Genomic DNA, 25484 nt, shown 5'->3' with positions numbered 1-25484 from the left:
ATATATATATATATATATATATATATCAGGCACGTGCACAGGTAGGGCTCAACCTGTGCAGAGCACATGCCCTTTTTGCCCTTACGCTCCGAAATGCCCTTTTTTGGTGTTGTTTTTTTTTTTAATCAATGCTATTGGTCACCCTTTACGTCTGTCTGTCTGTTTTACAAATATTTAGCAAATGAAAGTTCTTAAAACGAGCTTGTGTAAATCTTATTCGATCCTCAAGCTGTCAGTAAGATGATAACTCCGCCCCCTCTTATATTCAATGAATCAACTGAAGTATTTTAACTGGCCCATCCAGTTTTCTGGAGGCCCACCTACAATAAAAATCCTGGCGCCGCTACTGTCTCAATGTCAATCATAATCATGTTAACCAAATAATACAAATTAGCTTATAAAACCAAACAGAATAGCTAAAAAAGAGAATATATACAATTGATATAAAAAAAAGGGAGGGGGTGCCCATTTTCAGTTTCAGCACATGCCCCTCAAAAGGTCTGTGCACGGCCCTGATATATATATATATATATATATATATTTAATATATATCTATTTATTTTTATCACCTTTGTCTGTTCATTATCATAATAAAAAACAGTAACTTTAAACACAAACACACACTGCTCAGTGTTTATGTAGTATAATCTGTACCGTTAAGCGTTATCACCTTACTGCCCTGATGTAAAACATTTTATTTTATGTGGATATTGGAAGCGAGTGAAGTACGTAAATAATATTTACAGAAAATTTTGATTTTGTGTCGAATGAGAGACCCAACTTTAGTTTGAGTTTCGTTCTAGACTAAAATGATCATTCGTTTTGGCTTGTGAATTTATATCTTTTAATTGTATTTTTTAAATACTGTTAAATGTAAAGGATTTGTTGTGGAGCAAGGGGAACTTAAATAGCCTAACTATGTTTACATTGTTTATTATTATTATTATTTATCCTATATTTATTTGACCCTCTAACTTTAGCATTCACTATTCTAAATCTACTCTTTAAAAAAAAAAAAAAAAAAAAAAACTAGATCGGGACTCCGAAGCGCGTTTCGCAAATCATTTGAGATCAGGACTTCTGAGTGAGTTTGCAAAATATTTGATTCAGATCGGGACTCCGAATCGCGTTTTGCGAATTATTTGAGATCAGGACTTTGGAGTGAGTTTGCAAAACATTTGATAGACCGGGACTCCTAAGCGCATTTCGTGAATCATTTGAGATCACTTCGGAGTGAGTTTGCAAAACATTTGATTCAGATCGGGACTCCGAAGCACGTTTCGCGAATCACTCCCACCCAGCAATAACTCGTTGAAAAGACATCAAAAAGATGTCATTGGCAGACGTCGTTAAAATGTCCATCTTAATTCTAAAGCCTTACATTTAATTTCAAGAATAAATTAATTATTAGGCTACGTAAAAAGGCCTATTATTAGCCTATTAATAATTACTCTCAAAATAGGACAACTGACAAAAAAGTAAAAACAAAACACATTTAATAATACGTGAGATATAGGCCATAACACAAACACACACTGCTCAGTTTATGTAGTAAAATCTGTACCGTTAAGCGTTATCACCTTACTGCCCTGATGTAAAACATTTTCTTTTATGTGGATATTGGAAGCGAGTGAAGTACGTAAATAATATTTACAGAAAAATTTTATTTGGTGTCGAATGAGAGACCCAACTTTAGTTTCAGTTTCGTTCTAGCCTAAAATGATCATTCGTTTTGGCTTGTGAATTTATATCTTTTAATTATATTTTCTAAATACTGTTAAATTTAAAGGATTTGTTGTGGAGCAAGGGGAACTTAAATAGCCTAACTATGTTTACATTGTTTATTATTATTATTTATCATATATTTATTTATATATATTTAGACCTTCTAACCTTAGCATTCACTATTCTAAATCTACTCTTTAAAAAAAAAAAAAAAAAAAAAAAAAAAACTAGATTGGGACTCCAAAGCGCCTTTCGCAAATCATTTGAGATCAGGACTTCGGAGTGAGTTTGCAAAATATTTTATTCAGATCGGGACTCCGAAGCGCGTTTCGCGAATTATTTGAGATCAGGACTTCGGAGTGAGTTTGCAAAACATTTGATAGATCGGGACTCCGAAGCGCGTCATTTGAGATCACTTTGGAGTGAGTTTGCAAAAGATTTGATTCAGATCGGGACTCAGAAGCGCGTTTTGCGAATCATTTGAGATCAGGACTTCTGAGTGAGTTTGCAAAATATTTGATTCAGATCGGGACTCCGAATCGCGTTTTGCGAATTATTTGAGATCAGGACTTCGGAGTGAGTTTGCAAAACATTTGATAGATCGGGACTCCGAAGCGCATTTCGCAAATCATTTGAGATCACGTTGGAGTGAGTTTGCAAAAGATTTGATTCAGATCGGGACTCAGAAGCACCTTTCGCGAATTATTTGGGATCAGGAATTTGGAGTGAGTTTGCAAAACATTTGATTCAGATCGGGACTCTGAAGCAAGTTTCGCGAATCACTCCCAGAAATAACTTGTTGAAAAGACATCAAAAAGATGTCATTGGCAGACGTCGTTAAAATGTCCATCTTAATTCTAAAGCTTTACATTTTATTTCAAGAATAAATTAATTATTAGGCTACGTAAAAATTTAATTATAGGCCTATTATTAGCCTATTAATAATTACTCTCAAAATAGGACAACTGACAAAAAAGTAACAACAAAACACATTTAATAATACGTCAGATATAGGCCATAACAACAACAACGAATATATATATATATATATATATATATATATATATATATATATATTTATTTATTTATTTATTTATTTTTATCACCTTTGTCTGTTCATTATCATAATAAAAAACAGTAACTTTAAACACAAACACACACTGCTCAGTGTTTATGTAGTAAAATCTGTACCGTTAAGCATTATCACCTTACTGCCCTGATGTAAAACATTTTATTTTATGTGGATATTGGAAGCGAGTGAAGTACGGAAATAATATTTACAGAAAATTTTGATTTTGTGTTGAATGAGAGACCCAACTTTGGTTTCAGTTTCGTTCTAGCCTAAAATGATCATTCGTTTTGGCTTGTGAATTTATATCTTTTAATTATATTTTCTAAATACTGTTAAATTTGAAGGATTTGTTGTGGAGCGAGGGGAACTTAAATAGCCTAACTATGTTTACATTGTTTAATATTATTATTATTAATTATATATTTATTTGACCCTCTAACTTTAGCATTCACTATTCTAAATCTACTATTTAAAAAAAAAAAAAACTAGATCGGGACTCCAAAGCGCCTTTCGCAAATCATTTGAGATCAGGACTTCTGAGTGAGTTTGCAAAATATTTGATTCAGATCGGGACTCCGAATCGCGTTTCCCGAATTATTTGAGATCACTTCGGAGTGAGTTTGCAAAAGATTTGATTCATAAGCAATTTTGCCTAAGAGTTGTATAACCAGTGGTGGACAGTAACGGAGTAGCTTTACTTCGTTACTGTACTTAAGTACATTTTTCAAGTATCTGTACTTTACTTGAGTAATTTTATTTTGAGTAACTTTTACTTTTACTTCACTACATTCCAAAGCATAAAATCATACTTTTTACTTCACTACATTTCATAAAACATATCGTTACTCCCTATAATATATCACGTGCACCGAGACGCAGAAGAGGTGACTGATGCATCATGAATGAACTGAGTCTTTTCAAAATAAACCTTTAAATCGGATCGCGAATCACACCAAACGATTCGTTTACGAATTAGAATGATCCGATTGCAGCTGTTCTGGAGTCGACCACTCACTGATTCAAATGAACCGTTTAGTGCGAGTCTACAGAAGTAAGAACCGGGAGATCTTGTGAGCGCGCGTGCGTCTGATGTTGCTAAAAGTAAGTTATTAATGTCGAAATATTGGATTAATTATTGTAACTGAAAATCATATTTAGGTCAAAATTGTCAGTTGTTTGGGAACTAAATCCGTTGTAAAGAGTGATATATTTAAGCCCACTGAAATGCTCGAGTGCAGACACATCAATTTTAGGTAAAAAAAAAAAACTTTAAATAACACAGATTAAATACAATAACTCATGCACGTTCAAATTCCCCGCTGCCATAATGTTAACAGTTTTATTAAAATGTCCTATGTGACGTCAGTTTTTATATTGTTTATCAACAGTAACGTTATACATATGTATATTGTTTGGATTAACTAGACGAGTAACGTTAGACAGACATGAATGTTTATTCATAACCGTACTGAAAATAAGTAAATATTGTTAGCTGATGCTAACTGTCTAGCTAACAAGCTTGTTGGTGCTAAGTTGAGGTAATTTTTATAAATAATGTCCAAATATTTTTATTCAACCACCTATAGATAGATAGATAGATAGATAGATTACATCTGGGTAGAAAAGAAAGGATGTGATGTTCAGAACATGGTAACTACAGCAATTATTAAAGTGGGAAGAGATGCACCCCGTTTGGCCAGGGTAGTTTTTAAACCATAGACAAGGTTTGAGAAGGAAAAAATCATTATGAAAATATAATTATATTTTCCTTAATGTTCTTCCTAACTTCAGGCCTTATTATCATGTCATATATAAAGTTACAGTACAGACCAAAAGTTTGGACACACCTTCTCATTCAAAGAGTTTTCTTTATTTTTATGAATAAGAAAATTGTAGATTCACACTGAAGGCATCAAAACTATGAATGAACACATGTGGAATTATATATGGAATTACATAACAAAAAAGTGCGAAACAACTGAAAATATGTCATATTGTAGGTTCTTCAAAGTAGCCACCTTTTGCTTTGATTACTGCTTTGCACACTCTTGGCTTCTCTTGATGAGCTTCAAGAGGTAGTCACCTGAAATGGTCTTCCAACAGTCTTGAAGGAGTTCCCCGAGAGATGCTTAGCACTTGTTGGCCTTTTGCCTTCTGTCTGCGGTCCAGCTCACCCCTAAACCATCTGGATTGGGTTCAGGTCCGGTGACTGTGGAGGCCAGGTCATCATCTCTACTTCTTGCTCAAATAGCCCTTGATGCCTTCAGTGTGACTCTACAATTTTTATAGTCATGAAAATAAAGAAAACTCTTTGAATGAGAAGGAGTGTCCAAACTTTTGGTCTGTACTGTAACTTTGATGTTCTGTAAAACAAACTTGAAAATACCTTGTTCTTACTGGTGAAAATCAGATGGTCAACTCTGTTTGCTCTCAGGTACATTACTGTGTAAGCTTCACAGTTAACATTACTCTCAACAACGTAGTCCATATCAACAACAAAAATATATCTTGACTCCATATAGTGGTTATTTTGGAAAAAAATCCCAAGTATTTTGAGCAGTAGGATTATAAAAAAAATATGTGCTAATATAACATTAAATTAAGTAGCCTATATAAAATTGCAAACATCTATCTTTCAGTACTTTTTTACTTAAGTACATAAAAAATTGAGTACTTTTGTACTTTCACTTGAGTAAGATTGAAAAAGGAGTACTTTTACTTTTACTGGAGTAATATTTTACTATATGTATCTGTACTTTTACTCAAGTACTTGATTTGTGTACTTCGTCCACCACTGTGTATAACAATGGTCCCGCGTCTTTGGGTGATTTTATACTGTTTTATACAGAAGTGATTCAAAAGTATGGAAATAAAAATGTAACTGGAGCATGTGTAAAAGTGGTAGGTTAGACAGAGAGGACTTAAATAGGCTTTTTTTTATCGTAATGTTGAGACGTGTGTGCTGTGGATAAAATTGTGTTAGCCTTTATTTACAAACGAGCACATGCATAAGCCTCATATCAGCTGTTGCAACATTTGATATAATGTTAAAAGAATCAGAGTGTCTATTTGCACTAAGTGCAAGGCTACCATCACCCACCAAAATATTAGTATCAATTGTGGTGGATTAGTGGATAACAAACATGCATTTTGACACAATCGACCCGAGTTCGCATACGCCTTTTCCCAAACATTTTTTCTCCTTTTTCAAATCTCATATCGTATCGGAAAGGCATTTATTTTCTATAAAAATTAAGGAAATAATTAAAAAGTTGAAAATAAATATTGGGTAGGGTTAGGGTAGGTGTAGGGAGGGCTTTAATTGTCCCAGTAAGGTGGCATCCATTTAAAAATTTGAATTAAAATTCAAATTAAAAAGTTATTATTGCGTACTGTTTTATAATGTACTACAATACTGAGGTGCAGATAATTGCCACTATTTCAAATAAGTAGTATAAATAGCATCAAATCTAGCTATTTTAACACAGTGTAAATATAATCCATTGCTATATCTATTGTTAAGAAAATATGCTATTTACGCCTAAGCCAATAGCCCCTGCCTAAAAGAATACATTGGTGCTCATCACTGAACATAGCAGAATATAATCATCATGGATCTCTTGCTATAATACAATACAATGATCCCACCTTGTGGGCTATTTATGGAAGCTCGTTTCCGCCACTAAATTAAGAAATTAATAAAAACATAAATTAAATAGGAAATAGCAACTTTTTATCTCACTGTTATAAAATGTATATCTCGCATTGTCTATATATCGCAATTCTGAGAAAAATTCAGAATGAATGGTAAGATAAAAGCTGCAAATTAGGCCTTCATTTATTTTTTTTAAAGGTAGGCCTACCTTTCTTTAATAAATAAATAAATAAAATAAACATTGTTTTTCATTGTCTAAATATATAATAAATAAATTCAGATGAGCAGTTTGTGATTTTCTGCCTTTACTGAACATTACACTGCATTTGGTCTATTTTGCAACATGATTCACTTAAAACACATGCACGCAGGAGACATTTTACCACACAAGGCTACATCCAGATTTATTTAATAACACATGAAGCACTTCATCCAGTAGCTTTTCTCTCCGTGACAACAAAAGTAGACTTTTATTATGTTGTTAGCGGTTATCAGAGTAGGCGGGGAGGAGCTGAATAAATTTATTCTGACGTCACACAACAGCATTTCGACTAGGAGCTATTGCAATTCAGATATCTTAAACTATAATTGTGACTAGTCGAAATTGAATTAGAGATATCTCTAATTACATTTGCGGATGTATGACGCATCTATTGAAGATATCTATAAAATAATTACAGATATCTTAAATGTAATTTTGACAAGTCATAAAGTATTTAGAGATATCTCTAATCTGATTTCTTACTAGTGCAATTATAATTGCAGATATCTCTAATTGTCATTGTGACTAGTCGAATTATAATTATGACTATCCGAATTACAATTGTGACTATCCAAAATTATATTTATGGATAGTCAAAACAACGTTTTAAATGCTAAAATGGCTTGCGATACGAAACACGCTTCCGAGTCCCGATGTGAATCAAATGTTTTGCGAACTCTGAAGCTCCGATCAAAGTTTGGAGCGATTTGCAAATCATTTGATTTAGATCGGAACTTCGGAGCGAGAGTTTGCGAATAGTTTGTTTTAGATTGGCTCTTTAAAGCGGGTTTGCGAATCATTTGATTAAAATCGGAACTTCAGAGTGAGTTTGCGAATCATTTGATTTAGTTCGGCTCTTCAGAGCAGGTTTGCGAATCATTTTATTAAAATCTGAACTTCAGAGTGAGTTAGCAAATCATTTGATTTAGTTCGGCATTTCAGAGCGGGTTTGCGAATCATTTTATTAAAATCGGAACTTCAGAGTGAGTTTGCGAATCATTTGATTTAGTTCGGCTCTTCAGAGCGGGTTTGCGAATCATTTTATTAAAATCGGAACTTCAGAGTGAGTTTGCGAATCATTTGATTTAGTTCGGCTCTTCAGAGCGGGTTTGTGAATGATTTGATTTAGTTCGGCTCTTCAGAGCGGGTTTGCGTATCATTTGATTTAGTTCGGCTCTTACAAATAATTTGATTTAGTTCGGCACTTACGAATCATTTGATTCAGTTCGCGACTTCAGAACGAGTTTGCGAATCATTTGCAAATCATAGCAACAGACAACAATACATTGTATGGGTTAAAATTATACATTTCTCTTTTATGCCAAAAAATCATCAGGATATTAAGTAAAGATCATGTTCCATGAAGATATTTAGTCAAGATCATGTTCCATGAAGATATTTCCTCCTAAGAAACCCTGAGAGCTGATTTATTCATCTTCCAGACAGTCTCTTGTGACTGTTATGAGTCTCAGATGGAGAACGGTGTGTTTCTCTCTCTGGCCGCTAGACGCCGCTGTTTCCTGTTTCTCCTCGTCGCCGGTAAAGCGCTTAATCCGCGGGGGGCGCCCGGTTTCCCCGCAGCTTCTCCAAGTTCAGCAGCTAGTGACACACGGACTGCACTCTCGCGCTCAGCTCGGGATAACGGACAGAGCTGCTTCTGATCGCTCTGTATCTCCAGATCATTTCCGCGCATCTGTCAGCGAGACTCGGACGCGGATCTGCAGAGGGACGGTGTTGTTGTCGTTACCGGGGACAGGACGCGCTTGGAAACGGCGGTGATCCGTGAATGGATGCATCATGTCTTCGTTTGTGTGCCGAGTTCAGTTTCTCGACGACACCGATCCGTTCAACAGCACGAGCTTCCCGGAGCCGACCCGAGCTCCTCTCTACACCTTCAGAGAAGAGCTGCCTCTGATCGAGCAGATCGCGGGGGTCCACAGGCTCCTCGGGGCCCCTCACAAGGTCACACACACACACACACACACACACACACACACACACACACACACACACACACACACTCTCTTCCTACACTTCAGAGTTCACTAGATCATAATTTAAAGCATGCATGACGATTTAATGCGTATCTAAAACCATTGTCGGGTCGATATTTTCAGAAAAGCTCTAAGATAATTAACTTTTAAGTATTTGTATTATCATTATTTAATTTGGTGATTTATGTATAGCATGCATTAAAATGTAAAGTGTGAGTGTAAACGAGTGTGTGTCGTGTTTTTAAATCGCGACAGATGCGTTCTCATTCATTCACACAGACACGCAACATCAAAACCAGCCTGAGATTCATACTTCATCTGAAAACTGGATAAATCATCTCTGTATTAATGTGTGGTTTGGAAAATCTGGAATCTGAGGGTGCAAACCAAATCGAAATATTGAGAAAATCATCTTTAAAGTTGTTCAGATGAAGTTCTTAGCACTGCACATTACTATAAAAAAATTTAGTTTTAATAAATTTACAGAAGGAAATTCTGTATACAATGTATTGTCTATTTTTACAAATATACCCATATTACCCAGTACAGTCTAACTTACAAACAATAGGTGGAAAATTCTGATTGTTTTGAAGTGGAATAGTTTACACTGAATTATCAATCAGAGACAGAAGACACGAGGAGACGGTGAGTTTTGATCATGTTCATCATTTAGGAGTCGTAGAAATTCACATATCCATAAATTGGGTTAACCTTTTTAGTATGTTTATATGAATAGGTTTTAAGAGTGTGAATGAACAAACTGTTTTTATCGTAGTGTTAACTGTGCTGGAATAAGTCTTCAGATCAGACACAGACTGTTGAGTGTTTGTGGAGGTGAAGGGTTGAACAGACGGAGTAACTGGGACAGATTATTAGGTCTTAAAGGACATTTACTGTTACACACACACGGCACATAAACAGGGTTTACAGCACACACACTTCATCTCACTTTACACACCACACACGTGTGCATTACTCTTGTACTTAAAGGAACAGTTCAGCCCAAAATGAATAATAGCTGAAAATGTGCTCACTTTCAGTCCGTCAGAGATCAGGATCAGTTAGTTTCTCTGACGGCACCCATTCACTGCAGAGCATCCATTGATGAGACACTGATGCAATGCTACATTTCTACAAACCTGATGAAGACACAAACTCCTCTTTGCTTCAGTAATGGAGAAGTATAAATCCATCATTATACACATGTAAATATCAGACAACACAACCGAACTAGGTCAACTGCGTAATGCTATTGTTTGTAGAAGTTATTGTTCAAGAATAATGATATATGATGTTATCATACTGTTAAAGTCACACGTTTTAACACACTGAGAGTGTGTTTGATTATCTGATCATGTTCTGTGATTTCAGCTTCGCTGGTTTGATGGAGATGTTTTGTTAAACTGACATCTATTTCCGTTTGTTTTCTGTCCATTCTGCGCTTTCTGTCTGGTTTCTGTCTGTTTGCATGTGGCGTTGTGTTTTTCTGTGTCAGTCTGTCATTTGAGTGAAAGTCATGGCCAGTAATTGTCTGTTTGGGTCGAATCTATAAAATTAAACAGAGGTCAGTGCTGCTCCCAGAATGCCGCTGTGTGACAGTTTCTTCTCGCTCTGATCTTGTGTTTTCCTCTTAATGCTGAGCTGTCAGGTTTGTCTTTGAGGCCGAAATAGATCAAAACATTATTTATTATGGTCTGTTCAACACTGTATCAACACTCAGTCTGTGTAAATATTAATGCATATTATGAGTATATTAATGTTTATTGTATGTGGCAGACACTCTCATCCAAAGTGACTTGCATTGCACTATGTGCACACTTACAGTATCATCATGCATTTTCTGGGAATCGAACCATTTTAATAAATGCATTTTGAAAATATGATTATCCAAAATACAATCAAAAGGATGCATATATTTAATAATAAACTATGCCATGATTTTGTTGTGTATACGCATGACAAATATGCATCACGTTAAGTTTATTAATGTTAAAACTGTGTAGGATGTCCAGAAAGATGGAAATTTATATGCAATTAAAACAACTACATTTTAGGCTGAAATATGTGTATTTTCAATATATAAATAATAATTATTTTATGAATAAATACATATTCATGAGGTTAATAGCAATAAAAATAGATTGTGGCTCAGTGTTGTTTTTTTATCATTTAGATAATACTGTAGTTTTATTAATCTGAATGAGTTTTTATTTTTATATTTTTGGTTTTAACTTTATGTTAACCGTTCTGTTAGGTTTGTGTTCATTTAGAGCTAATTTAGGGTTAAGTTACATTTATTACAATTAATTTGTGGTTAGTTGTGGCTTAAGTTTGAGTTAAGTTGTGGCTATGTTAATATTAGGTTGGGGTTAAGATAGAGTTAAGTTAGAATTCAGTTGGGTCTCAGTTGTGGTTATGTTAACGTAAAGTTGGGGTTAAGTTAGGGTTAAATTGTTTTAATAATTGCTGTTAATAGTGTTTATCACCACTGACAAGCTACTGTACTACTAAATATATTGTAGAAACTTAATTCCTATAAGCTGCTTTCAACAATTTGTATCATGAAAAGCGCTATACAATTAAACTTGAATTGAATTAAGTTGCTGTTAGTTAGGGTTAAATTGGGGTTAAGTGTTTTGCACGCCGCAGTAAAGGACAGTCTGAGAGCGGCTCATAAGAGTTCAGCCTTCACTAACTACCACTTACACTGGATGAGATTCAGCCGGATCTATTTATAACTGGAGAATGTCAGACAGACGCTGCAGTCAGTGCAGGAGATGTTTGACCAGAGTTCAGCTTGGTGTCTTTTTTGTGTCTTTTCTCTCTATTATTACAGGACTCCAGTAATATCACATTATGAATATTTCTGTCTGTTTAGTGTCTTTCGTGCACTGGAATATATGTGAACTATATTATCACATAGTTCTAATTTGATAAATGCAACCATAAGGTGTGAAGATATTAGGATATTATAAACATTAACATCATGAGGATTGGGAATGGTGTACTGGGTAAAGTGCAAATAATATTTTTACCAATCCAGCAGAGTCAAATTTTAGTCATATTTATCACCAATAAATTCTATTTGTTTCAATCTATTAATAACAATTAATAGCTGAATGAAAATTATCAACATTATTTATTTATTAAAATAGTGAGTCTTAAATTAAAAATGTATGTATTTGAATTGCTTATAAAAATTCCACCCATTTTGATTACACAGTTTTAACATAAAACAATAAACTTATTTAATTAAATTAAATGGTAAACATTAGTTTGTAACAGGTGAAAAACAACAACAGGAGAAAATCTCACAGATACCCATTTATTTGGTGTAGTTAATTTGTATTTGGTTTAGTCTTTGTGAATCTGTATGCATCAGTCCAGAAACACATTTAGTTATGTGAGTGAGAGTGTGAGTGTGTGAGTGTGTGTGTGAGAGTGAGTGTGTGAGTGAGAATGAGTGTGTGTGTGAGAGTGAGTGTGTGTGTGAGAGTGAGTGTGTGAGTGTGAGAGTGTTTGAGTGTGAGAGAGAGTGTGTGAGTGTGAGTGTGTGAGTGTGAGAGTGAGTGTGTGTGTGAGAGTGAGTGTGTGAGTGAGTGTGTGAGAGAGAGTGTGTGTGAGTGAGTGTGAGTGTGTGAGTGTGAGAGTGAGTGTGTGTGTGAGTGTGTGTGTGACAGAGTGAGTGAGTGTGTGTGAGTGTGAGAGTGAGTGAGTGTGTGAGAGTGATTGTGAGAGTGAGTGTGTGAGTGTGAGTGTGTGAGTGTGTGTGTGAGAGTGAGTGTGTGTGAGTGAGTGTGAGTGTGTGAGTGTGTGAGTGTGTGTGTGAGAGTGAGTGTGTGTGTGAGAATGAGTGTGTGTGTGAGAGAGAGTGTGTGTGAGTGAGTGTGAGTGTGTGAGTGTGTGAGTGTGAGTGTGTGAGTGTGTGTGTGAGAGTGAGTGTGTGTGTGAGAATGAGTGTGTGTGTGAGAGTGAGTGTGTGTGTGAGAGTGAGTGTGTGAGTGTGAGAGTGTTTGAGTGTGAGAGAGAGTGTGTGAGTGTGAGTGTGTGAGTGTGAGAGTGAGTGTGTGTGTGAGAGTGAGTGTGTGAGTGAGTGTGTGAGAGAGAGTGTGTGTGAGTGAGTGTGAGTGTGTGAGTGTGAGAGTGAGTGTGTGTGTGAGAGTGAGTGTGTGACAGAGTGAGTGAGTGTGTGTGAGTGTGAGAGTGAGTGAGTGTGTGAGAGTGATTGTGAGAGTGAGTGTGTGAGATTGAGTGTGTGTGTGTGAGAGTGAGTGAGTGTGTGTGTGTGTGTGTGTGAGAGAGTGAGTGAGTGAGTGTGTGTGTGAGAGTGAGTGAGTGTGTGTTTGTGAGTGTGAGAGTGAGCGCGTGTGTGTGTGTGTGTGTGTGTGTGAGAGAGTGAGTGTGTGTGTGTGTGTGTGTGTGTGTGTGTGATTGTGGGTGTGTGTAAGATTGAGTAAGTTGAGTAAGAGTATGTGAGAGTGATTGTGAGTGTGAGTGTGTGAGTGTGTGTGTGAGAGTGAGTGTGTGTGTGAGAATGAGTGTGTGTGTGAGAGTGAGTGTGTGTGTGAGAGTGAGTGTGTGAGTGTGAGAGTGTTTGAGTGTGAGAGAGAGTGTGTGAGTGTGAGTGTGTGAGTGTGAGAGTGAGTGTGTGTGTGAGAGTGAGTGTGTGAGTGAGTGTGTGAGAGAGAGTGTGTGTGAGTGAGTGTGAGTGTGTGAGTGTGAGAGTGAGTGTGTGTGTGAGAGTGAGTGTGTGACAGAGTGAGTGAGTGTGTGAGTGTGAGAGTGAGTGAGTGTGTGAGAGTGATTGTGAGAGTGAGTGTGTGAGATTGAGTGTGTGTGTGTGAGAGTGAGTGAGTGTGTGTGTGTGTGTGAGAGAGTGAGTGAGTGAGTGTGTGTGTGAGAGTGAGTGAGTGTGTGTTTGTGAGTGTGAGAGTGAGCGTGTGTGTGTGTGTGTGTGTGTGTGTGTGAGAGAGTGAGTGTGTGTGTGTGTGTGTGTGATTGTGGGTGTGTGTAAGATTGAGTAAGTTGAGTAAGAGTATGTGAGAGTGATTGTGAGTGTGTGAGAGTGAGTGAGTGTGAGTGTGAGAGTAAGCGTGTGTGAGAGTGAGTGAGTTTGTGTGAGCACATGTAGTGAGCGTGAGTGTGTGTGTGTGTGTGTGAGAGTGTGTGTGTGTGTGTGTGTGTATGTGTGTTGTAATGTGGTTGCTAGCAGGTCCAGTGTGTGTTGTTCTAATGGTCGGTGGTTAAACTCATTATGTGCTGGTTTGAGATGGGTCATGTCAGATGAGCCTCATCGGAGCGTGTTATTATAAACAGAGACGTGCAGATGCTCTTCTTCATCCAGCAGGTGTAGTGATTGATTGTTGTTTGTGTGACACATTCTTGAATGAGCTGAGTTTGTTGGCCTGAGCGTGGTGTTAAATCAAAGCTGCGTCTGGAGCTGGGAGCCGAGTGTTTGATTAGGGTTTGGAGAGTTCAGACTCGATGGAGACGCAGGTGTTACGAGCTCAGAGACGCCAAACCCACCAAACCAGCACTAACAGAAAGAAAAGAAAGCAGAGTTCAGTTTCAGTGGAATGCATGATAAAATAAGTAAACTAGTATATATACTGTATACCACAAAACCAGTCATAATGGTTCATTTTTTTTTACATGTGATTTGTTGGGAAGACAATATTTGTCTGAGATACAACTATTTGAAAATCTGGAATCTGAGGGAGCAAAAAAATCTAAATATTGAGAAAATCATCTTTAAATTTGTTCAAATGAAGTTCTTAGCAATGCATATTGCTTATAATTTTTTTTTATATATATTTACAGTAGGAAATGTACTAAATATCTTCATGAACATGATCTTTACTAAATATTCTAATGATTTTTGGCATAAAAGAGAAATGTATAATTGTGACTCACACAATGTATTGTTGTCTATTGCTACAAATGTATCTGTGAAATACTGATGACTGCTTCTGTGCTGCAGGGACACACACACACACACACACACACACACACATACACAGACATACATATATATGTATATGTATATGTGTGTGTGTGTGTGTGAAGTTATATATAAACAATGGAAGTAGTTTCCACATTCAGAGAGCTGAGTGTGTATTAATTTACATGCACACCTGTGTTTGTTGCGAGCGCAGCTGCTCATCACACACTTTAGTCATGCATGCTAATGTTTTAGCACGTGAAGCGGTTAGCACGTGTGTGACGTGTGTTCTGACACACGCGGGTCGAATCTGACGACTGTTCCTGATCCATCGACACGCTCTGAATCTGTCCCGAGAGCGCAGTGAAGGAAAGAGAAAGCACATGTGTGTGTATGTGAGTGAGCATGTGTGTTTGTGTACTGTATTTGAGTGAGTGTGTTTGTTGTGTGCATGTGTGTGTGAGTGAGCTAAAATGAAAAAAGTTATAAAAAAATTATAACTGTAAGAAAAATGGATAAAACCAATATAGCTGTATTTTTTCTTAAATGAACAAAAATGACAAAAACACACAACAAAATTACAAAAACTTATACCCAAATTAAAAAGCAAACAGAAAATACACAAATAAAGACTAATTCAAAATATGAATTGAATAACTAATATCTGAAGGCCTGTTTTCTTACCAGAAGTATGACTTAAACAACATCTCGCCAGTCTGACTTTTATTGTTGAGGGGGAAAAGTCTGAACTATGTGATTAAAAACTCAGAATTACCTTTTTTTGTATCTGATGGATAACGGTGTGATACTGTCCTTGATTGTAAAGTGTGTGTGTGTGTGTGTGTGCAGCTGGATGACTGCGCTCTGCAGCTCTCTCACACTGGAGTGTATCTGGATCTGGAGTCGACTCTTGACGAGCAGAGAGATGAACTCGAGGGATTTCAGCCTGAAGACTGCGCAGGGTGAGACGCACACTACATAGGGCACTACACTGCACTCATGACAGTCTTATTCTGTGTGTGTGTGTGTGTGTGTGTGTGTGTGTGTTTGTGTGTGAGACAGCATCTCTCTGATGGAGGAATCATGAAATTGATCATATCATTACATTCCTGTAAAATAATACGTCGTCCGTCTGTTAGTGGGCGGGGTTTAAAGTCTCAGACGCTGCAGTAGCTGTGCTTTATTCATGGGTTGAAAATGGGCGGTGGCCTCTTTCTGTGCAGCAGCTGCTGATTGGATGTTGAGATATGGGCGTGTCTCTTGGGTGGACTTGAGCTTGAAGGGGTGGAGCTTAATCAGATTTTGTGATTGGAGAAGAGCTGCATTCATCTCTGAAGCTTGAGTCAGGGTTATTATGGGCAACTATTTTCCACACGTCACTGAGTTGAATGAGTCAGTGTGTGTGTGATGATCGGTGTATTACTGACTTTTACCTGTAAGATTGAATACACATAAACCCTATTATTCACCCTAAATATTCACTTGAATTTTCCACTTGAGATTTAATATTAATAATTTAACAACATTTGCATGTCCACCATCCTGTGATGACAATTAACGGTGACTTGACATGCAGCTTAACTAATTATTAAGTATTTTAGTTATTATGAATTAATTGTATTACTTGAATTGTACATTTTATTATATCATATTTTTAAGTTTTCAAGTATTTTAATAAATTTTGTATTATTATTTAATAAATTTTTGGTAGTGCTGTCAAATGATTAATCGCGATGAATTCCATCTGAAATATGCGTTTTTTGTTAACATTATATATGTATATGAACTGTGTATATTTATTTTGTACATATAAACAAAAACATACAGTATGTATTTTGAAAATATTTTAATGTTTATTCATTTAAATATTTATATTCTTATATTTTATATTATAATATATATAAATATATTTAATATATATATTTTTTTCTTAAATATATACATGCATGTGTGTGTGTATTTATATATACATAATAAATATACACAGTACACACATATATATTATGTAAACAAAAACTTTTATTTCGGATGCGATAAATAGTTTGAAAGCACTAATTTTTAGTAATTGAAGAATTGCTTTGTTTTTTTAAATGCTTTATTTTTAAATCATATAATATGCATTTTTGGATTTAGTAGTTTTCAGTAGGTTTTATTTGAATAGTTTTATTTAAAATAACTTTAAATTAAATTATCCAAATTATCCATATCTATCCATTATCCTTATCCATTTTCTACTATCATGTGTTCCCTGGGATTCGAACCCCCAACCTTGCCCTTGCTAACACAATGCTCTACCACATGAGAGGGAAACAGTGAGATTTATTTCTAAATCATGTTAACATTTATTTTTAATGGTTTCATTTTAAATTATTTTAATTAAACATTTTTATGATTTGATAAATTATTAGTAATTGTTGAAATGTTGTATTTTAAAAGTCTACATTAATTCATTAATTCTATGTTATCTCTTCTCATCCACTGATGAAGCCCAGTGTGGGAAACTCTGTTCTAGATGTGTTTGTGTGAGCATCTCTCTCTCACAGCTGGGACTGAAAGCAGTGTGTGTGTGTGTGTGTGTGTTTGTTCTGTGTGTGTGTTCTGATGTGCGTCTGACAGCTGAGTGACATGTGAATGTCTTTGCTGTCAAACAGATCTTGCTGTCTGTGTGTATGTGTTTGAGTGTGTGTGTGTGTGTGTGTGTGTGTGTGTCTATCTGGACATGTTTGTGACACACACTCTGTGCTGTTGAAGTGAAGCGGTTGAATGTTGGTCTCACACAGTGAATAACTCCTGCTGTATTTATTAGTGTTTGCATTGAGGGGTCAGAGGTCAGCGCTGGTGTGTGTGTGTGTGTGTGTATCAGTCAAATATGTCAAAGAGGTAATTATAACATAAACAAATTCATCTCAGACGCATTAAAAAGACCCAAAGTGAAGACATGAATACAGTTCCAGTAGATTTCAGTTTCAGTTAAATGCTCTTCTCTTGAACTTTCTGTTCTTCTGTGAATCCTGAAAAATGAAACGTATCACGGTTTCCACAAAAAATATTCAGCAGCACATCATTTAAATGTTTTAATGATTTAATAAATGTGTAGTAACTCTTTTGTTTTGATTTAATAATTATTTTATTTTTTACACTTTTATAATTTAGTTTTAGTAAATGTTTTAGTTTATTTTTTATTTCAGATTCACTGCACTTTTTTGTTTTTCGTATAAATTTTATTAGGAGTTTTAGCTCAATTATTTTTGTTATTGATTTGTTTTCATTTTAAAATATTTATTTAAATTTTACATTTTTATGATTTAATTTTTAGTATTTCAATTTCTGTTGTTTTTATTTTCAGTTACTTTAATTGTAAGTTTTTTTAAATAAATGATTAGTAATTGTTTTATTTGGATTTTTTTCTGTTTTTGTTGTTGTTTATCAAATGCAGTATAAGAGACTTAATAATCCCAAACATTAGATTAGCTCATATCAAACAAAATATATTGAAAAGCTTTATATTATCGTCTATGTGTCCCTGCAGCACACGAGCAGTCATCAGTAGCACAGATATATCTGTAACAATGATGGAAGAACAATATGAGACAGAAGATCGCTGTGTTTCTTATCAATGGCATGTGAATATAGAGAGCTGATTCCCAGAAGACTGAAGAGCTTGTGTACTGTATCAGGAGAGCTGTGTGTGTGTGTGTGTGTGTGTGTGAGTGAGTGTATGTGAGTGTGTGTGTGTTTGTGTGTGTGTGTGAGAGAGTGTATATGAGTGTGTGTGTGTGTGTAGAGTCTGGTCAATATCTGTCGAGCGTTTCTGTTTTGTTGTTATTATCTTCTCTTGTTTTCTGTGTGTTTCAGGAGGGGAAAGAAGCACAGTGTGATCTTACGCACTCAGCTGAGCGTCCGTGTTCACGCGTGTATCGGTGAGTCTCAGACACACACACACACGCACACACACACAGAGAAACATGTCTATACACTCTATATTATATGCATTACGTTCAAAAAGTTTAGGATCAGTATCAAGAAATTACTTGTATTCATCAATAATGCATTAAATTGATCAAAAGTGACAGTAAAGGTTGCATTTAGTTGATCAAAAATGCATTAAAAAATGTAAAATATTATTATTATTTCAAATAACTGTTTTCTGTGTGAATCTGTGTTAAAGTGTAATTTATTTCTGTGATGCTCCGCTGTATTTTCAGCATCATTCATCCAGTCTTCAGTGTCACATGATCTTCAGAAATCAGAATAATATGATCATTTACTGCTCAAGAAACATTTCTGATTATTATCAATGTTGAACACAGTTGTGCTGCTCAATATTTCTGTGGAAACTGTGATGCATTTAATTTTCCAGGATTCACAGATGAACAGAAATTTCACAAGAACAGCATTTGATCAATTCACTTTTGCTCAATTCAATGCATTCTTGATGAAACAAAGTGTCTTTAAAACAGCTGTTTTAAAGTATAATATTTGTACTCTATTTTTGGTCAAATAAATGCATCCTTGATGAGCAGGAGAGCCGTGGTTCAGGATCCCTGTGCTGTAGTACTGTGTTCATCAGGAATAGTTTTAGCAGCGAGTCGAAGCTCTAATCATTACAGTGTTTGAGCGTCTCTCCTTCACTGATAGTGAAGCTATTCCTGGATCCCGGGTCAAGTGTGTCAGCAGGGAGGGTCAAAGGTCAGGGGCGGGGCTTTGATGCTCCTCTCTCACCAGCTTCAATACAATTCACACTTGACTTCCCAGCATGCCTTTGTATTTGTTGCAATTTCCTGTTTCAGTGCAGAGGGACATTTGACACCTGTGTGTGAGTGTGTGTATGAGTGTGTGTGTGTGTGAGTGTGTGTGAGTGTGTGTAAGAGTGTGTGTGTGTGTGTGAGTGTGTCTGGGGCTTTAAGTGGACAGATGATGGGTTTTAAGTCTCTAGCCACCTGCTTCCCCTCGACTCCCACAATCCCTCTGGATTTACTGTTGTGTTGTTAGAGTCACTGCCTCATCACGTGATCTTAAGTGCTTTATTGCTTTAATGTATGTTGTGTTCACACGTACAGACATATAGAGGATCTGGTGCTGATCGGTTTAAATCTCTAGGAGGAGTTCGGTTCAATACAGCGCCTGAAAATGGCAAAAACAGCCAAACCTGTTGAGTTTCAGACATCGTACCAATGGACTTTATTGTGGCACTATCAAGCCATTTTGCAACCCATATCAGATGTGTTTGCAAATTTTGTACATTTTCGAGAATGTTTAGGCCCTCAAAAATATGATTCAATTTCACAAGAAGAAGAAGAAGAACCAATAGGGTTATATTAACATTTGGATCAGTATTGTAAAGTGTTACTATCATCAGGGTTTTAATAGTTTTCTGGGTTTAGTGTTTCTTTACTTTAAAAATATTTCAATACCAAAACATATTTTATTTTGTTTTATGTTAGCTGGCTTCCAAGGCAACATTTCTTATTTTCATGTAGTTTAAAGTATTAAAGTAACTAAAACTAAAACTGAAATACAAAATTCATGAAAACTACATAGATGTAAAAATCACAAAAACACGCAACAAAATTATTATTATTTTTTAACTCAAATTAAAATAAAAAATAAATATAAAAATTATTTTAATTTGATTAAAAATTTGATAAAAATGATAATAGGGTATCAGTTGTACTAAAATAATTCTGGTTACTATTTATTAAAATATTAGCAAACGCTTACATAGTTTAATATAAAGTTATAAAATCTTAAAATATGTTTATATAATATATTATGCTTATATTTATGTGTCTATGAGTCTAGTTTTGGTTGACCGAATCCAGCGTGACTGTGTGATTTGAGAGACAGTGTTTTTGCTGAAGTTGATTATGTAATATTAACAGTAAATCTGAACTGATCTCAAGTGATTCATGATGTGAATCAGTTGATTCATTGATTCAGATGATTCATCTGATCTTTTTGAGTCCATCATGATCTAGCAGCTTCCTCACGTGATTATTGAATGTCTGTATTGATTATGACTGTATTTGCTGGTGTCCGTCTGCAGTGGATCAGGGCTGTGGTATCAGAGCTGAAGTGCGTCTGTGGCTCATATGACGGAGATATTTTAGCAGCCGCTCGATGATCTGGATGCCGTTTGCACCGCAGTGTTTCTGTGATATCTTTAGAAAGTGTTGACAAGACAGAAACATGTGAAAGAGAGACTGTAGAGGTCAGAGAGAGAGAGATTTAATGACCTGCTGGATCACATACGAATAATGCACTCAATATAGAGTCTAAAAAATAAAATTACAAAGTAGAAAATATTTAGAATAAATAGAATTTTTATATATTATTTGATGCTGTATAATATTTTATTTTTTATTATTTTCAATCTTCATTTTCTAGCTATATATATTAAATAAACATGGTAATAAATTGAATTAAATGTTGAATTACATTTCTAGAATTATTTCTAGAAGTAGGAATTTAACTATATTTATGAGTTAATTTCATAAATAAGTGAATATATAAATGGGAGCTAAAATAATGTTTGGAAATGAAATGAAATTTATATAAATATATAGAATTATAAATATAAAGTTAAACAACACTACATTTTTTTTTTTCATTTTAATTAGAGCCTGACGCTCAGTGTCCTCAACGTCAGCAGTCAGTCGTGTCTTTAAAAACCAGCAACATTTACAGTAAAAACCTGTGTGTGTCAGTGTGTGTGTGTGTGTGTGTGTGTGAGAGAGAGAGAGAGAGAGAAAGAGAGAGTGTGTGTGTGTCGTGTTGTAAACAGAGGCTGATGGCTTTACAGTCTGTGAGCAGAAACACACTGATGTTAAACTCATAACCTCAAAAAATACACACACACACACGCAGACACACACACACGCACACACACAAACACACAGTCCTGCCAGTATGGCTGAAAAACACACATGTAAACACCAGCTAAACTGCTGAAAACATTTGCATTATTATGACATCTATTTTGTATATCTGAATATAATATATTTCTATATTGTTTTTTATATATGTTTTATGTTTTAGATTCTATAAATGTATATGTATATTTTTATATACAACTTTATATAAAATGTAGTTATACTACACAAAATAATTTTGTAATTTTTTGTAAATATTTTTTACTTTATTTATATTGTATTGTTCTTTTTCTATATTTGTTACATATTAAATGTTTTATATATTTTAAGTAATTGTATAGTAGTTTAAATTACACAGCATAAGGTTTTATACACATAATTTAATTATTAAATCATTTATATTTTCACTTTTTTCATATATATTTTATATTGTTTATATTTATATTCTATAGTGTTTTTTAACCCTTTTTATGTATTAGCTTTGTTTGTATTTTACACTGTATTCTACATTTGAACTCAATCACATCAGATAATCCAGTAACTGTTCTTACATTACGTTTATTAGCACAATTAACCAGTTAATGGTCTTTCATGTAAGAAACAAACCGTCACACTCACTAAACTGTTTTATTTTAACCACACAGTTCTTTAACGGACATCTATGTAAAGGCAGGAACGGCTCGCGCTGGCTGGTATCTGTGTGTTTTATGGCCTGATTGTTTGACTCGGTCTCTATCAGTTTATGAGAGTCGTTTATCTGTGTTTCCTCTCTCAGCATCAGCTTGTCATTGTTATGAGAGTTAATGTCATGTGTGGAATGGAAGTGACAGAAACCGCCTGTCCATTAGCATACAGTGAGCGTGTGTGTGTGTGTGTGTGTGTGTGTGTGTGCAGCTGTCGTTCGCTGGGCATTGTGGGAAGTGGTGACATCACAGCAGGCATGAAGGTGTGAATTCTGGGAACTTTAGTGAGAATGATTGTGCCTGTTCTCTCTCAGGTCCTGTGGTCTGTCTGTTATCTGGGTTATTTTTAACATTCAAAAGCACAGTTAAGGGCTTACGGGAAATTGTAATATCATGTGAAGTCATATTTATGTGTCGCAGGTCACATTCGATTTTTAAACTGCTTGAAAAATCGTTCGATGTTTTATTTGTGCTTCAAATTTTGTTACACAAAGTCATAAAGTCTTTCTCAATCAGAGTCATGAATGTGTGAGTAAAGTTTCGTGTTTTGGAAACTTTGCTGTTCATATTTTGGTGAATAATAGTGTGAAATTGAGAAAAAAATATAATTTTCATCGTAGTCACATTTCATCACTCTAAATACATCCAATCTCATGCTTGCAGATTCTGCACCTGCTCTCAGAAATTCAGCAGATTTTGCTTCCAAATCAGTGCAACAAAACCCTAAAAGTGTCTGTTATTGTATACTAATGCGTATAATGGAGTAAATCTGGGTCAGTGACCTCTGAGTGAAGAGGTCAGACTTTTGCAGTCCGCTGTCGCCAAGGTAACAGAGTAGCATTCGGACCCAGTGATGTCACGGCTGGAAACAGGAAGCGCTTTGCTCTGTTAAAGCGGCATGAAGCATGCGGTGCGTCGGATCTGGATCTCAGTTTCAGACACACGAGCCACTGCAGCTGCAGATATAAATAATCACACGGCCGAGGATCAGATACCACCCTCAACACACCAACAGCGTTTCACATACATTTAGTCACTTACTCAGAAATACTGGAGCCACACTATGCAATGTACATTTATTCATAATGCATTATGAAGCACATTATGATGATTTTGCCAATAGCGTCTTTTAAGCTTAGCCTGCATTTTATTATTCTAAAAAGTAATATAAAGTAATATATAATATTTTAAATAAGAATATTATATGCCTTTGTACTTTTGACTGAATTGCATAGCAACTTTTATGATGGCTGTTGTTGTTATTGTTTATTAAATATTATTATTCAATGTAATCAATAGTAATATTTAGTATTGGGAAACGGTGTTCGTGATTGTGTTTTTAGTAAAATATTTCTTCCACAATTAGATGGCAACAAGTGACTTTTTACGAGTCAGCAATAAAGACTTTTATTTTGAAAAATACTAGAACAGAAGATATTTTTACTTTAAACAACGGTTTGTAAGACGCAAACAACAAATGCATTCGCAGCGCTGTCATCATAAATCACCCTTAACAGATGAAAGGATATTATGACAAAGATATCGCTTTCCTCAGGACATTCAAACTAATGTTTTATTGTGAATATGAGATTGAGCTGAAGAATAAATGCTGTTTAATAGACTATAATAAATACAAAATCAAGTGCTAGGCACATGTATTGGCCATGACTTGATTGAAAATACAAATACAAAATTAAGACAAGTAAAGAAAATGCGGTACTTAATTAAAGAATCGCCCCTTTATTTAAATATATGAACGAAGGAAACCGCTGCTGACAGGTTAATGTAACGTCTAGTAATTTTAAATATTGTGGTTATCGCCAATACCAGTATATCTTCACACCCTAAATTAACACGATGCCGATATTTCATGATTTGAATATCACGATTATTGTAAATACTGGTTGCCTTCAAAGACAACGTGAGTGGTTTTGCACGCACAGATATGTGGGTTGTTCATAGGGTGCTAATATAAGGTTACTATGAAATTAGTAAAGGTTTAACCTATTTGCATTGCTATTTAGTTTTGTGAGTGGTTGCTAGGGTGTAGGTAATGTGGAGTTTTCAGTGTTGTTTACTGCATTGCTTTTGAGTTTGTTGTTTTGTTTCAGCTGATAGCACAGATTGTTTTGAAGTGCACACACTTTTGACTCTGTGCTGTATTTTTAGTCTGTGTTTGGTCTCGAGTCAGCAGCTCATTCTGTAATTTTAGATGTTTTTTGGTTCAGGAGTGTTTCAGCATGAGTAAGCAGAGCCCAGTGGAGCCGACAGAGCTGCTGTCAGACCACAGGTGACCGGCTGCAGGAACACAATATATCAGAAATATATATGGCATGATATCAGCTGCTAATAACAGGACACTTCCGAGTATTGCTGTGCTGTGAACATGAGACCGTGTGACGCGAGCCGTTAGTCGTGACCCCTTCTGACTCCGTCTGATGGACAGCAGCTGCTGCAGAGGTCAAAGGTCAGGGAGTCCTTAGACCATCTCAATCTGTAATAAGAGATACTGTATTTTCTTACTGTACAGCACCTTGGGAGGGATTTGCAAGAAAGTGCTTTAGAAATGTAATAATTTTATAATAATAACAATATTAATTTATGTTTTTATTATTTTATGGTTAGGTTTAATTTTAATAAAGTTCTTATTAGTTTCTTATTTTAGTAATTTTTTTTGTCAACATATAAAATGCTTTAAGAGCTTATTAAGTTCTTAAATATATATGTAAATAATAATTTGTTTCAATTTATAAAGCTTTAGTTTATTCAAAGTTTGCAATGATAATGATTGTTGTTATTATTATTGTGTATATTTTTATTAATGGTAAAATTTGTGTTATAAATAAAAACCTTAAAACTTTTGTTATTAATAAATTATTATTATAAAGTGCTTTAAGATTTGTGTTAAGCACTTTATAAATAAAAAATAATATTTGATTAGTATTATTATTATCTAAGTAAAATTTTATAACATTTTTATTTTGTTATTTCAGTTTATAAAGCACTTTAAGATTTGGCAACAAGCACTTCAGAAATTAAAATAATGATTTATTATTTTATTTTTAATAATAAAGTTTTATTTTATTATATCAATTATGCTTTAGGGTTTCCAATATAGAAAATGCACTCTATAAATTGACACAATTTATTCTTAATAATATAATAATAATCATCATCTTTTAATTGATAAAATAAAATGTAAACGTTTATAGATTGAAATAATGATATTATTCTTCTTATCATGTATCTGCCTTACCCCTCATGTGCTTGTGAGTGTTTA

At 35.0% G+C, this 25484-nt stretch overlaps 1 protein-coding gene and 1 pseudogene across 3 annotated transcripts in view; both read left to right on the top strand.

Moving 5' to 3' along the window:
* LOC113120190 (protocadherin-15-like) overlaps window positions 1-8375 on the top strand; it is a 95726-nt pseudogene extending 87351 nt beyond the window's left edge.
* Window positions 8278-25484, top strand: part of fhod3a (formin homology 2 domain containing 3a) — a 46734-nt gene continuing 29527 nt past the window's right edge. For 2 of the 3 annotated variants that reach the window (XM_026289306.1, XM_026289307.1), the window contains exons 1-3: window positions 8278-8676; window positions 15499-15611; window positions 18505-18569. In XM_026289306.1, the coding sequence (XP_026145091.1) occupies window positions 8512-8676; window positions 15499-15611; window positions 18505-18569 (343 nt within the window). In that variant the 5' untranslated portion in view covers window positions 8278-8511. The remainder of the gene's footprint in view (window positions 8677-15498; window positions 15612-18504; window positions 18570-25484) is intronic. The other variant, XM_026289305.1, reaches the window with a different exon arrangement.

Source organism: Carassius auratus, chromosome 19 (assembly GCF_003368295.1).
Source record: "Carassius auratus strain Wakin chromosome 19, ASM336829v1, whole genome shotgun sequence".
NCBI lineage: Eukaryota > Metazoa > Chordata > Actinopteri > Cypriniformes > Cyprinidae > Carassius > Carassius auratus.
Note: the sequence above shows the minus strand (reverse complement) of the source record. Positions and strands in the feature narration are given on the sequence as shown.